This window comes from Ischnura elegans, chromosome 8, assembly GCF_921293095.1.
Source record: "Ischnura elegans chromosome 8, ioIscEleg1.1, whole genome shotgun sequence".
NCBI classification, from domain to species: domain Eukaryota; kingdom Metazoa; phylum Arthropoda; class Insecta; order Odonata; family Coenagrionidae; genus Ischnura; species Ischnura elegans.
The window spans coordinates 9296937-9313449 of NC_060253.1; the positions used below are offsets into that span (position 1 = coordinate 9296937).

Genomic DNA, 16513 nt, shown 5'->3' on the forward strand with positions numbered 1-16513 from the left:
GTTAGTAACGCTAAAATCGATCTAATGTTTCCAACTGATTTTTTTCCCGCGGGGACGGCAACACAGGTTTCAGAGATACTTTTGTTTTTATTTTTTAATCACAACTATCAAACTACTGAAATTTAGAATTAGAAAGTTTGTAAATTGATTTGTTATTGTTATTGAAAACAATGTTCTTTAATACGACGACAATAAAGCTGCATGTCACCAAGGTTACACCATCCGCTGCGAAATCAAAAACTGGAGTTCTTTTCCATCTTAACGTACGAGAATAAATATAAAAATGTGATTTCATAAAAACTTTCCTGAATCAATCTAACGCGGAATAAAATAAGCACTCGAATGATTTTTTTCTCACGGCATAATTTGTCAATGTGTCATAAGATTTCAAACTTGAGTCGCTTTAATTTTTTTTAATGGTTCCGCGAGAAATTACGCTACCCTTTTTTGGTGCGAATGTTTTGTAACGTTTTTTACCCGAACTCTAACGATTGGCATAATTAGAAATCTTGACATGAGCATTGGAAAGCTAATTTGATTGTCACGGTACTTGTGTTCCAAATATACCACACTGACGGAACCCCAAATGATTCGCAAAGCATGAGGGATACGTAGCCATACGCCAATGGAGACGATTCAGCTCACTTAGAGCCGTTATTAAACCAAAATTCAACCAGATGCAGAGAATTTATGCCCTTGAATGCCCTATAGACCCGAAAAAACTGATACCAATGGATATTTACTTCGAGGCCGTAATGATTAATGCGTATTTCGGCAGGCATGAGTAGTGCTCTATATTGACCTGGTAACGCCTAAATTGAAATGTTTCTGCGATCTTTGTGGTAATCATGTATCTAAATGTCAATAAAATTCCGAGTCATTAGGTGCAAAATTTATTATTCTTTTATCCCTAATAGTTACGCCTAGCGGTGCCATGTGGTAGCACCAAAAATTTTTTTCATCATTACATCCCAAATATTAGGCTCACATCAAATAACCATACATTATATGAGATATACATGTCATAACAATCATAATTTCATACTAAATCCTTTGTATTAACAGTAGATAAGGCGTACGTAAAGAAAATCGAAATGCTTGGTCTAAAAATTCCTTTGTTTTGGGGTTGGTTTATAATTCACAAATTTTAAACGTCTCTAAATGCGTTAATTAAGTCTTTAAAATAGCAAGCTTTTCGGAAAAATGTTATTAAAAATATTCTTATCAATTTAAAACTCTCAAAAACCTAATAAATTACGATAAATGATAAAAAAGTTACGTTTAGCACTGCACTACCAGCCGTTATCATTTGGTACCGCTAGGCGTTTAACGGGTTAATACAGTTTGATTCCTGGAAATCCCTCATTCATGTTGATAAATCATTCAGTAATAATACAAATTAATATTAATTTCCAATTTGAAACAAACTTCTCTTGAAGAATGTATTAAATGTAAACGAGACGAGACTACAAAGAAATACCTTAGGAAGAACCATAGCCCTTAGTCATGAAATCACACACGTATCTCGCAAAATGTACACATGAAGTTGCGATTGAAACTAGGGTGTCTTAGATTCACCTCAGCTCAAAATAATTACAGGTCACTCGCCTATTAGATTCATGAATTGAAATAGCTGTAGTAAACACATGCGAAATCTCCACTCCTCACCATGAATGAATAGTTCTCAGAATGCACACAATAATACGGCCGTGTCGTTCATGAATGAATAGTTCAAAATGAACGATTCGATGGCATGCACCGAATGAACTGAATCCACGTTTTCCACTCGAATCGTTCAAAATGAACGATTTGATGGAAGACACAATTCCGCCGAATCCAAATCGTTCAAAATAAACGACTTATGTGGAAGATTCAAATCCACCAAACCCAAATCCTTCAATAAGAACGATTTAAATTCGGCTTCTCTGCGTTGATGCTTCCCAAGAAATGCGGTGATTATCATTAGATTCTAACTAACGGTAATACAGGCTGGTAATAAAAAATAAACTCTTCACCTTAATCACTATTAATTTGACTCGGTATGTATTTTAGTGTGATGGAATAAAATATACACTGATTTCGCTGAAAGTTCTTCAATGACGAAATCTTTTTCATGGGATAATCAGTAACACATCAGTATCCTGATAATATTAGTGAAACGATATTTGACGCACAGGAATTTTCAAGATGGAATAAAGATGAATTCTCCATTCTCACAATTAAATGCTTTAATAAGTATCATTTTTTTTGTTAAATTGTTGCATGCAATGGAACAGATAAAAAACATGCAAGTTATCTGATGGATTGAACTTCGTTTAAGAGTTATTTACGTTTAGGGTACTTAAATTTCACGATAAATTAATTGTGGACTACTAATTTTACATAGCATAATATTCGGACAAATTGAAGAGGTTTGAAAATCTGAAAACGCTTCATTAAAGATTTCGTTAAAATGAAAAATAATACTATGAATACCCATGAAAATATTTCAAAAATATTATGAAGTAAGAGAGTACTTTATTTGACTGATTCCGATGGATTCAACATTCACTCGGTTTATTATGAACGACAAAATTCATTTCATTGCTAAGAATCAAATTCCATAGGATGCATTAGTACATACCCGTCTCTGCTAATTACAATTATTACATATTATACGAGTATTAAGATATAGATCAGCGTAAGTTTTAATTATACTTCATGTCATGTTGAATGTCCTCAGTGGTGACTTTCAGATAGTCCACCCAAGTGCGTTGCGATGTCACAAGGGTGGCGTGCAGTAATCACCAAAGTGATCATATGGCACATTCATCACAAGTCAATGTGGTCAGGATTGACCCCACTGAAGACAATTACACATGGGAAATGAAGAAACCGTACCAAAATTGACAACAGTCATAACATTGATAGGTAATTTTATATATCAAATTAAATTCTATAAAGAAGAGTAATGTACTTTATTATAATTTAAAAAAGTAAAAACAGTGTACAAAAGTAGTAAATAATAAAAATAACTCACTTTTATTCTAAATACGCCTTTTAATACCTATTTTTGCTGTCCCACATACGTGCAAAACATGCACCGCCATCTGTTGGCTAAAAATGGAGGCAGCGGGGCGCCCGTCTCCCTCGACGGTATTCCCTGTTTGCGTTTCTCTCGCTCCCCCTCCACGCCTCTTTCCCCTCCGGCGGCTTCGCCTTCCCCTCCCACCAACTCGTGATTTGACGAGTCGTGAACCTGCTACGAGACTTCTGCGTCTCTGCCCCACGTGGCTTCGTTAGGTACCGGCGTATTTTCAACCCGTAGTATGTATACGAGCACCCGAACAGGCAGACACGCGCTTTGTGAACGTATGGACTTACTCGATTAGACTCGACGCGGAGCTGGGTGGCTCTTTGATGCGAGAATTTCCAGTGTGATTTCAAGGAGACGCGATCGAAAGAGTGTCCAAAAAAATGACCAAAACTGGCAAAAGCAAAGATAAAGGTATATTTGAAGAAGCATTTGATACGGAAACAATCAATTTCACGAGGAGCCGTCGAATCTTTTCTTCCCCGAAATATTTTATTTTCAATCGAGCGCGCAACCAGCATGATGCATTTACACAATATACGATAACCTAGAGAGTGTACATGGCAATACGTCATTAATTTCGGCACTTACACCACGCATTTATCGATAAAACTTAGTTTCCTAAAAAGAACCATTTTCAACGTCGGTCAGTATCTTTAAATTTACAAAAGTTTTGAAATTAATCATTCAGGGAAGGAATGGCATAGTTTTCATTTCTTACTCTTTAAAGTTTTGTTGTTACAATGGGATCGGGTACACATTAGCGTCGTACGCCAGTATTGACAGTCTACCACACATTTTAGCCTCGAACCTATGACTATGCGTTTTTGTGCCTTCGATCGATGCGGCAGTAGATTAATACAATTTTTTATTGGACTCTCGTTAATGTTAGGTGCGCGACTAAGCTCTCGCAGTTTATTTTAATTAAAATACAACTTTGTCGTGAAAAATGGTAATAAATGAATTATTCAAAGTATTGTCCATCGCTAGCTACAACTTTTTCCCATCATGGCAGAGGTATAGACATATCGGACACGTCATATATCAAGCTTAGACATTTGGTAAACAAACCGCTCGACGAAAATGGTGAGTTTGTTTTAGCGTCATATCCCTGCTGTGACATGAACATGTCCGAGTTTGTGTCAGGTAACCGTCATTTGCGGAAAGAGTTGATTTTCTTATTTCATCCGAAGAAAACGGCGGTTGAAGAGCATCAAGAGCTCCCAAAAAGTTTACGGAGATGTTGCTCTATATGATAAAACGTGCCATGATCGGTTTCGTCGCTTCAAAGGCGATCATTTCAATGTTGACGACCGTCCGAGTGAAGGAAGACCAAAAATCTTTCAAGATCCTGAAGTGGAGATGTTGCTCGATGAAGATCAATGCCACAATCGAGAAGAGCTTGCTTATGCATTAGGAGTTTCCCGCCAATCCACCTCCAAGCGAAATGCGTTGGGAATAGAGTAGTTTCCTTAATCAAAGAAAACGAAAGGCATTGATTGCGATTCGTTACCCACCATTAGTGTATTCATAATATACAAATTATTTGGTTTTAGAAATCCCAGTTTAGACGAATGGCAATGGTCAATTTTAACCGCATTTGAAAAAGGCCAGATTGGCGCCCATGCAATGCCACTCCACGTGACGTCGCAGGGACCTAGTTTCTATACGAGGAGATAGGAGTTTTACATCGTCTAAGATTACCTATGCATGCATGAGTTACAGATCTCAGGGAAACATGCCTTAATAATCACCTATTAAAACTGACTATGGTCGGAAATTTTCCTTCGTTTGATAAGGTATTAATAATACATAATTAAGCCAAGCGCTACCTGCTCTACGCTTCCGCCATGCTCGGCAGCAAGCAGCCAGCATCGTAGCGGCGTTCATAGCCTCGCACCCAGGTGGCTTCACACAGCAGCAGCTAGACGTCACACAGGCTTTTCCCAGCATTCATACTTAGCCGTCACGTTTTCGCGCGCTTGAAAATTTTCACTTTTCGTTTACTCGCGAAAAATAGATATCGTCATTTAAAAATCTAAAAGTGTGAAATATATACTCCAGCAGTAATAATCTTTAGATTGAGGCAGATTTAGGATTTTAGGATTTAGGAAACCACTCTATTTGAACGCTGTGCACTAACAATCAAGGAAGGGTAAATGGCGCGCCTAAAAATTTAAGGATTCAAGCAAGCAAAGAGATACGAAACAGTTAAATATTTAAAACTTGACTTGTGTAAAAAACTTAACCACTTAAACCTAAGAGTGGACAAAATACGCATAGTATACAAATTTTTTTAATCACATAATGATAATATCTGAATAGCTTCATAAATAGATGCGGTAGGTGCGTAATTACGTTTACTTTCCATGATTTAGATTGTTGGGTACTATAGTTTACCCGTTGCCATGCGGCCATAGCGGCTGGATGAATTAGCTTTCCCCCTGCCAAGCATAATAATTCTACTAGCGTAACACTCATTTTACAACTCAATTGCAGTTGATTTCTTTTACAATCATTATCTCACACTTTAATGAAAAATATATGTAAAAATCACGATATGATTCTGTCCGATAATTTAACTTTTCATGGGTAATCGAAAGGTAGTCCACGTGACACCATCACGTGGGCTACCTTTGGTCTAGCTCCTACCCTTTGACCTATCTGGCATGGGTGGCCCTACCGGGAATAATTTAGAATTAATCCCGCCAGTGGAGCTCTACGGGTCATAGGAGCGCGCAAGCCTTTCCACCGCGACGAAGGTTGTAGCCCAAGGGAAAGGACTAAACTGTAAAATTTCCCAATAATATTTCAGCTTCCAAATATTCAGATCTGACTTTCTACCCTGTAGGAATTCGGTAAATTTACATTATTTTATTTCACAACTGTTGGCCATCCTCATTGCTTCCCAAGAGTAGAAAGATTTGAGAGAACGGATCAACCACCCGCGCTCGACCCCTATTTGACGTAAAGTCCAGGCACTGCTCGCGACAAATTGCTTTTCAATAGGGTGGTTTCCTACTATTTTTTATTGCCTGAATCGAAAGATTATTACTCCTGGAGTACGTATTTCTCGCTTTTAGATTTTTGAATGACGATACCTATTTTTCGCGATTAAATGAAAAGTGAAAATTTTCAAGCGCGCGAAAACGCGACGCTTAAGTATGAATGCCGGGAAAAGTCTGTGTGACGTCATTCTGGTTCACGCTGCCGGAAAGTGAGGTGACTTTGGGGCGAGTCTTTGAGCGCTGATATGACGCAGGCTACTAGCAGGTAACGGAGTACCCTGCTAGCCGGTAGCGCTTGCCTTAAATAAGGATTATTAATACCCTATCAAACGAAGAAAACTTTCCGATCTTAGGTAGTATTAATAGGTGATTATCAAGAGATGTTCTGCTCTGTGCTTCATGCATGCATTGGTAATCTCAGACGATGTAAAACTCCTATCTATTCGTATAGAAACTAGGTCCCTGTGACGTCACGTGGAGTGGCATCGCATGGGCGCCAATCTGGCCTTTTTCGAATGAGGTACTGGGATTTCTAAAACCAAATAATTTGTATATTATGAATACACTAATGGTGGGTAACGAATCGCAATCAATGCCTTCCTTTTTCTTTGATGAAGGAAACTACCCCATTAGCCGTTGGCACGGATGCAACGCTATCACCACCAGTTCCCCATTTTAAAAATCACCCCAAATGGCCAAATGGCTTTTAAGATCCTCATTTTTAGTAATGAAATAGTGCAAATAGTGTAGATACTGCGACGCGACATATAAAACCCCCAAAGCTATCATTGTGACAATTTCAACATTTATAGAGAAGTGAGGTCAATATTTTCTGTTACCTTGAATTTTAAAACTTTATCTTAAAAACAGAGATTTAACCGGTTTAATTGAATTAATGCGAGATTTTGAAGAATAAAAATGTTAGATTTTGCCGTTTTTCATTGAAATTTGAATGCAGGCGGTTAACGTTGGCATGGGGCCATTATGAAAATTTCAAGACGATAGCTCTTGTTTCATACAAGCTATACGTCAGGAAAAAGGCAGAGGAATTGCTAAAGTAAGTAAAAATTAATTTAAAATACCATATCTTTATTTGAACCTAAACGGAGAAAATAGACCACCCCATTTAGGCACAATTTCCAACGTTTAAAGTTTACAGATGGAAGACTATTTACGTGTTTCAAAAAGCAGCCTACGTACCTATTCCAACGCTCACATAAGCGTTGTGCGGCTTCGATATTTGAAAATGAAATGTTATAAATTTTTCATCACATGTTTGAGATTTTTCCTGCAGTATCGTAAAGAATGTTTGCAGAAAAAGAATTTCATTTCTGATTTTAAATTTATGAGCACCGCGTTTTCGGTTTTGAACATGCAGCCTTTTATCTGTAAGATTAAACCGTTGGACATTGGACCAAGACATGGTGATTACATATCTTCATTTTAGCTCGGATAAAAACGTGAATAATACATAAATTGTTTAATCTATTATTATATTATTATCACTAAATTCGATTGCTTACATCCACTCAACGATGAATGGCCGGAAACACTGTTGAATGATCGCAAATTGTTAAAATTTAAGCAGCTGCTGAGAAATTATTACAGATGTTAATCATAAAAAATGGCAGCTCATACTTCCTACGAAGAACTAAAAATAGCATGAGAGTACCTTTTCATCTGGTTCTGAACTGAGCCGGAAATGTTAAGTAGATAGCTGATCGGGAAGTGAATTACATTTGAGTTGCATAATGCTGCCCGGAAGGACATATATACAAACAAACCATGGGCGTACCCAACAAAGGGCAGGAGGGGGCAGCTGCCCCCCCCCCCCCCAGTAGTAGCTAAAATCGCAAATGTCTTTAAGGAAAATCATATTTTTCAAGCAAATAATTTTAAAAACTAATAAAGAGCTGTTACAGTTTCCTTAAAATGTTGGTGTCATTCACCTTTTCCATGCTTGTATCTTACCTATAACTTGAACAACCATGGCTTTCAACCCCCCCCCCCCCCCCGTTTTGATCCTGGGTACGCCCTTGAAACAAGCCGAGAAGAAAGTAGCTAAAGATAGACGTGGTAACAATATCTACACCAGATCGAGCGGTAAGTTTTATTAATAACCATAATGGGGAACATGCATGAAATTTGTTCATGATGCTAGATAGTCTCATTGAATAGAAAATTTTCTCACAAGTCCAAATATATAAGCAAAAACTCTCCTAGTACTCCACAAACTTCAATAAATGCTAATTAAAAATGCTCAAATATCGCTTGAAGTCACGTGACCTGAAACGCCTTCTGACGTCATCGCACGGTACACCACTTCGCTAAGAGAGAAGAGTGGTAGAGCCTTCAATGCAAGATATGGAAGTAAAAATCTTCGTCGAGCTTTGTAGTAGTTACTAAAAGGACAAATTGACTTAAGAGGGATTTAAGAAAGCACAATACCTCATTTTACTTTTGGTCGACTTCCTTATGGCGGCTAATTTTCTGAAAAACAGTGATTGCTTCGTCACTAGCACGATGCGGGAGTAAAAGAAGGCAGGTAAATAATTATGGGATTAATGAAAATTAATTTACAAACGTTTTAAAATATTTATTCATTATCCTTTAAGATGTAATATATCCATTGATAGCTGAAAATATATCTTATGTATTTACTTAGTTACCAACCATGCGGAACTTAGATAGTCTTCCCTTATCGGCCGGAGTTGAGATTCTAATGATCGTGAAAAGGTAAAAAAAAAGTATTTGATAGACACAGAAATAAAAGTTTCAAACACATTTACTCTGTACTCAAGTTCCTGTTTTTGAACAGAGACCCACTGCAGAAACTAGACGAAATTTTAGATTTTGCGTTGACGTGCAACGAACTTTATGGGCATCACAGCAGCAAATACTTAATTTACCTTACCAAAAGCCACATGTTTCTCGTATACTCATTTTACCCGTGGTTCTATCGTAATCAGTATCTATTCTCATGAATAGCCACCTTCCTTTATAAATATAATCCTACAATCGGTGGACCATTAGGCACATTTATAGGGTTGTTTACAAGGTGAAATGAGTGATACATCTTAAATTTGGTAGCCATCCGAGATTTAATAAAACCCTGCGCTAACCCTGATTCAAGAGTGTACTTGCGTTGAGAAATATCCCGTTTACAATTTAAATAAAGTATTTAACTCCATTCCATAGGTCATCAACCACTTTCTTCTCATATTTTTGTCCTTTGGGGCACAAGCAAAAACCTTTTGCGGCGAGAAAATAGAAGTACTTGAGTGGCGGGGCACTAAATACGATACATATAGTTTTCACATGTTTTTCTATTGGATATCCATGCTGCAATACACTTATTCCACTAACCAAATGATGTGGGTGCCCAACGTAGATCACAATCTGCAACCAACTTATTTTCATTCAATCTTTCCAAATCTCCCCAAACAATCCCCTTTATTTGTTTCAACAACGCCTTGGAAACCCAAAATATTCACAGTCTGCATTTTGTCGTTAAAACAGCAATTATTTTCCGCCTAATTTGCATTTGAGCCCTCGTAGACCAATTTTCTATCCACTTCCTCAGTCTGTCACCAGTGGATACCGCGCCGTGACGTCACGCTCCGATGACGTCGTGTTTTCAAGCAGCCGATGAAGGTCTATTTTTAAAGACTCATAACTCAGCTAAAAAGCATTATTCATCCGCGAAATTTCAGTGAGTATATTTGATGCAGGGAGCTTTTTAGCCAAGTGCATTAAAATATTGTGCATGTTCCCCTTTGGTGTAAACTTCATTAAAAAATAAGAAAACCCATAGGGTACTTGTTCACAAATATATTTTTGTTAATGGTTAACGGATTTTTTAGAAAACTCTAATGTTATATTTTATCTTGTTTAATTCGTCAAGGACTAAACTTTATTTAAAAAATTTAAGAGTGTGAGGTGCAAAACGGCCTTTGCAGTCGTCGCACGCAATGGCAAATAAATACATGCAGCTTAACTATGATGTTTAAAGTATAACGGGACTAGCCGCGGTGATAACTTATACGGGAGTCACCCTCAATGCACAATCGTGCGAAAGATCCACAGAGAAAAAATCATTCGCCTTGACGGGGATCCGGGTTCGAATCCCCGTCAAGGCGAATGATTTTTTCTCTGTGGATCTTTCGCACGATTAACTATGATGTGCTAACTATGATTTCCTCTCGTTGATGTGGTGGTTGCAGGCAGCCCGTGAAGTCTCCGCTGGAGGTGAGGCTCATCTTCCTGGCCGTGCTCCTCACCCTCGTCCTCCTCGCACTCGTCGGCGTCATCGGATTCCTCATGTTTCTCAGTAAGTACAGGCATTTCAAGGAGGCACTCACATGGGTCACCTTCACACATTGGTTTACATTGGTCGAAATCCGCGAGCACGCACGCATTATCACCCACACTATCTTAACCCTGGTATTTCATGTCGAGTCCATCTTCAAATTTTACAGCACCATATTCACTATAGCCTTAGTTTCAGGTGAAGATTGCCAATTTTCAGCCAAGAAAGCCATTTATCATTATGAAAAGTATTTGTGTATATCCGCACTTATTTATTCCACTGGACCCAGGTTTAGACATATAATGCCCTTTTCAATGTCATTGCAAGATATTTCAATTGGCAAAGCGTTAGCAAGATCTTGAAAATGGCATTAAGTGCCAAAACCTGAGTCTGTTGGAACAAATAAGTTTGGAAAGTAAATAAAAAAGTACTTTTTATTATTTTTAGTTTTAAGGTTTTCGCAGTGATTAGATGCACTATTATAATTCATTTTCGGATGTATGTCTGCGTGCTTAATATTTAACTCAACGTTTCGTTCCACTTACTGAGAACGTCGTCAGGAGAAACTACGACGTTCCCAGTAAGTGGAACGAAACGTTGAGTTAAATATTAAGCACGCAGACGTACACCCGAAAATGAATTATAATAGTACTTTTTATTATGTTAAGTATCAAAGATGTCCACCGACTTACGCCGGAAAGTATCTTTTAAGAAAGTAATATTTTGTTGATTCATCGGAGTTGGCAAGTAGGACACAACTTAAGAATATAAACTAACATGTGTAATCATCTGAAAGCGTGATTAATTCCTAATATTATTTTTGCAATTAAACTAAACAAAAAAAGTAATCATCATGTTAGTTTGAGTTGAGGAGGAAAAATGACGATGGGACAAATTCACGCATCCCGTGAGGTAAGTTCACAGAATACGACTCCTTAGTATTCACATAGTCGAGGGGGTGACAAGCCAAGGGATACAAGTGATTTTTTTCTAAGCCGAGTTAGGCAAAAAAATTTAAAGAAGAAATATACAAAAACTTGGTTGCCACGTGATACGAGTGAGTCTCTGTTCTACGCTGACATCGTGTGGAAAATCAAATGCTTTGCTAAATATCTAATTGATATCGTTTGTTTTCTTTACCAAATTTCTGTACCAAACCCTTTTTAGAAAACAGAAACACTTGTGCCTTCTCACCTATAACAATCATTTTAACTTAATACTCCATGCGCACTGGCCAACATTTTCAAATTTCAATGATAACAAATAGCAATAATCTTGTTTTGAATAAAGTTGAACACGATTACGTCGTAAAATTTCCTTTTTCGAATAGTTTACATAACCATTTCTCACCCATGGATTCTTCAAGGATCTCCACTGCAACGCTATCGCGTCCTGTCACGCATGAATATTCCTGCATCAAGCACGCTTGACAAATCGACCACAATTGGCTGTTAATATGGAGTGGGCGAAAATTGACAAGAATAATATAAAATCAGTCTCTAACAATCCAAATTTGTATAACCAAGGTAAAAGTCGTTTATTGATTCTCTACCGGTTTAAATATGTCAAACTTCCACCAATCGAAGTCTGAATCTGTTGAACTTATTCATTGCATAAAATTCACGAGGCGATTTATCATTTATTATTGCAGACAGAGGCGTTTCCCTCCGAATGTCGATCGCAGAGAGGAGAATGGCGGCCGGAAACTGCGTCACGCCTGAGTGCGTGCGATCAGGTGAGTAACGCACGTTGCGATATCCAGATACCATATCCATTTTTCGATACCCATTTGTCGATACTATATCCAGATTCGACAGCAGATGCGGGGGCGATACTAAAAAAACATCGGTGTTTACTAAGTAGTCATCATCACTGGTCAACAATCCTAGGATTGGTTTGACGCAGCTCTCCACTCAATTTTCCTATCAGCTAATCTTTTCATACCTACGTATTTCTTCTCTTTCACATCCTTCTTTACTTGTTCCATATATTTTGTTCGAGGTCTTCCTTTTCCGTTCTTGCCTTCCACTTGTCCCTCGACGATTGTCTTCATCAGGCCATCATGTCTCAAAATGTCGCCTATAAGGTTTTTTCGTCTTTTTATCAAGGTTTTCAATTAAGGCATCTCCTCTCTCCTACTCTTCTTAGGACTTCTTTATTAATAACTCGGTCGATCCATTTGATCTTCATCATTCTTCTATAGCACCACATTTCGAATGCCTCTATCCTTGCTTTCTCCGCTGCGGTCATTGTCCATGCCTCACTTCCGTATAGGATCATACTCCAAATGCAGGTTCTTTTGGTGGAATGCTCTCTTCGCCTGGGCTATTCTGCTGATGATTTCTTTCTTACTTCTCCCGTCACTGGTTATCTTGCTTTCCAAATAACCGAATTCATCCACCTCTAACAGTTTTTGCTTCCCTATAAATAGTACTTCAAAGAAATGAACATTCTGATCTCGGATGACAGACAAAACTACCGCTCTTGCGAAAATTTAAAATCTGCATGCTACCTCGAAAGCCGCCACAATACGCGTGCAGTGTAAGGACACCAGCCATCCACAAATAAAATAAAAGGAGATTCGCGAACCGAGTTCCACCATGCACTTGCTACAGTCCTAAATTATTCAGGATAAAACGTATTCTTAAACCAATCCGTTCGGCAAAACATCTCTCTTGATTTATCATTTCTGTCGGACCAGAAAATGTGGTGAGGTCCTAACGAGATGTCCTCTGTGTCACCCTGAAAGATATTTGTTCATTGTTGCCCACGCAATCTACGCCTCTCACGTAACCAAAGAGTCTCTCTATCGACCCCCAGCCTATTTCTTTTAACATCTGTGTAACGCTTTTGTACGCCCGTAGCAGGTTTCGACGAATTGCGGACATTTGCTTTCCAATGCATTTCATTAAGTTCGCAGATTAAGTTTTTCCGCACCGGATCCCGTATGCTCGCTACATAATACTCCTCATAAATACACTATTTCTAATGAAATTGTTCCGATAGATTCCTCCATCAATGACCTGGGTGTTACTTTCGACCCAAAACTTTTCTTACGCACCTCAACAAAATGAAATCCAAGGCCATGTCAGTCGTGGGAGTTCTTTATCGACTCACTTCTGTTACCGATCCAATCGCCATGAGAGCTATTTTCACCGGTTGCGTTCTCCCAATCTTCGAGTACTGCTCCGTCATTTACTCCACTGCCAGCCCCTCCAACGTTAAAATTCTTGAGCTCCCAGTTAATTTCTTTATTTCAGTAGTCCGTCACCGTGTTCCTCACATCCGTAATTCTTCTCGCTCTGAAGTAATGTCTGCCTTATCATTGGTCCCACTATCCTCCCGTACGAATGTCCATGATATTTCCTTCATTTACAATGCCTTAAATGGCAAGTTCCGATCCTCAGATATGCTGCCTTTCTTTTCACTCCACATTGCAACCCGATCCTTCCGTAATAACCACCTTCTACACCAGCCTAAATTCCGTCTTTCTCTCTCTCAGAAATCACTTTTTTACAGACTCCCTACCTCCTTCAATGCCATTTCGAGTACTCACCTTTCCCAGGATATTTCAATGCCCATATCAGATCATTCAAGAGGCAGCTGCGAAAAGCCATCTTCTGATTCCCTTTTTTTTCTTTTTTATATACTTTTTATAGTTTTTCTACTGTTTATATTTTTTAAAGCTGCAGATTTTATGTTTTGTATTCAATGTAAAGGCCATTTTGGCTGTGTTTGAATAATTTAATAAATAAAAAAAATAAATATTCAGGTTGTGACTCCCTTCTACTTTTTCATTCAACAAAAAGCTTGACGAATCCCAGCAAATCCTTAGTCAGAAACCATCAGCACTGTAAACTCTGTAACTTGAAATTATAAATTGAACTCTTTAGTGTGAATCACCATGCTTATTCAAATGCTTCATCTAGCTTCTCGAAGGGGTGTTTGCCTTTTGGGGCCCTTTCTTCGCCCATTGTTGCATATTATCGCAGAAGCTATTTACTTGTGTGGTCGCATTATTATGGACCACACACATGATTGATTACATGTGTTGCCTTACTGGATAACCTACAGCCTGTTGTATCTATGCAGATTGGATAGCAATAAGATATAACATTAACGTGTGCATGTACTTACCACCTGTTTCGTTTCAGCTGCAAGAGTTCTGGACTCGATCGACACGAAGAAGAAGCCGTGCGATGACTTCTTCGAGTTCGCGTGCGGCTCTTGGATCGAGAGTAACCCCATCCCAGACACGCTCTCCTCGTGGGATCAGTTCAGGGTGCTCAGGGATCAACTTCTTCGCAACCTGAGAGGTAATGAAAAGGATCAGCACAATTAATGTTTAAACAATTGAAAGAATGGGCTCTAACGGCTGAAGAGCGTGAAAATTATATTATAAATTATTTTCAAAAGACTGATGAAAAGAATATCCCTCACTGCTCCCAGGTGAAACTTTCATTCACAAAAATGTTCAATTTCTTCATATTTCGTAGGCAATACACTGCTATGATAAAAGATGAAAATTTGTGTTTAAATAAAATTAAAGAAAACACACCATCGCGTGGTATCAATTCATTATATTATAACTATCACTTTTATCGTTGACCTCAAAAAATTACTACTGAGGTGACCGCGTTGTTCATAGATCCTCGTATTTTTCTAGTTGCGCGGACACCAATGTTATGGGAGCTGGGTACCCAATAGCGTGAACTGGTTCTGAGTGTTTTTCTAATGGTTGCATGATCACTACGAGAACGCCCATGGTCGAGGGAGCCCGATTACGTCCAAAGAGGAAAAACAGTTGACTAATTGAATCGGGAGTGATGACGGAATGAAAACGTGGAAAAAATGGAAAGCTCAACCAATTGGACTATCGTCAACTTCGAACTTTGAATTGGATGGATGGCCAGCTACAGGACGTTGTGCAAAAATCAAAAACGCTGCAGGCTGTGACGTAAAGATTAAGTCAGCGGACCCATACTGAAAAATCGAATGAAAGACGTCGGTGGAGCTCGTGATACCTACGAAACGTTGACCAATAATCGTTCACACGAGGATAATTCATTGGTCACACAGGTTACAAGAGACCCATTAAAAGGTTACCTACTTAAAAGCCCTAAAACATACTTCAAATGGGGAAAGTAAGCAACAGATTAAGTCAGAATACGCCTTCAAGAGCCTTTTAATTGAGATGTAGCCAGTTTTCCTAAGGAGTCTTTTCATCTTGCAGTCTTCTTGTAGGTAGCCTAAGAAATCCAAATGGCGACCTTAGGAAAAAAAAAGAAAATTTATTGGGCCATCAGAGATATTTATACCTCAAAAATAGTATTACTAATACACCAATGTTAAAAATATTCTCCCACATGAGTCCCCTTGCAACAGACAAGTATTTACTCTATCAACATTTTTCTTTTATAGTTCCTGGGATATTCCTTTGGCCTCCAATGAGTGAATGGAAAAAATTAAAGGAATCACTTCAAACTACGCAAAGTTTCAGCATGACTTATATTCTCCGCGTTATTTCTTCAGTAGATCTCCTATAGAAGAGAAAAATTTCAATAAAGGTCCAGTAGAATTCCAATTAATTCTTCCAATTCCACAGAATGACAGTATGACACAGAATGACATTTTCTGCCTCTATAGTCTTCATTGAAATTCAACTTACAATCCAGTAAAATTTATTCTTAAGTAGTACCATTGAAATACATTACTAAATTAGAATATAAGCAATAACAGTGGAAAGCAAGACATATGGGGGTCAGTAAGCGCAAACGTAGTCAAATTACGATGAAATACAAACGGTAAGAGCCGAGAGCTGTAAGGGGCAAAAGAGGACAGCATATGATATGATGAATATCAGCTGAGAGATGGAAATACATCGCATGATCCTGATAAATAAAATCTACTGTCTGCACTTCTGATGCATTATTGACCCTTTCTAACTCAGAGCCGTTTCTGGGAAAAATCAAATTTCAAGATTTTTCACTTTGAAAACTTGAAAATTTAACACTCATTGATAATTATCCTGGCAGTTAAATATTTCGTCATTGAAATTTACACTACAAAATAATATTTAGCTTAAATATCTCTTAAATAGAGCTGAAAGTTTAAACATTTTTG

The 16513-nt window shown here is 38.1% G+C and overlaps 1 protein-coding gene across 1 annotated transcript in view; it reads left to right on the plus strand.

Moving 5' to 3' along the window:
* The window catches only part of LOC124163748 (neprilysin-4-like), a 133714-nt gene that overhangs the window by 50947 nt on the left and 66254 nt on the right, over positions 1-16513 (plus strand). Inside the window, exons 3-5 of the mRNA XM_046540825.1 lie at positions 10305-10411; positions 12042-12125; positions 14545-14706. Of these exons, the coding sequence (XP_046396781.1) occupies positions 10305-10411; positions 12042-12125; positions 14545-14706 (353 nt within the window). The remainder of the gene's footprint in view (positions 1-10304; positions 10412-12041; positions 12126-14544; positions 14707-16513) is intronic.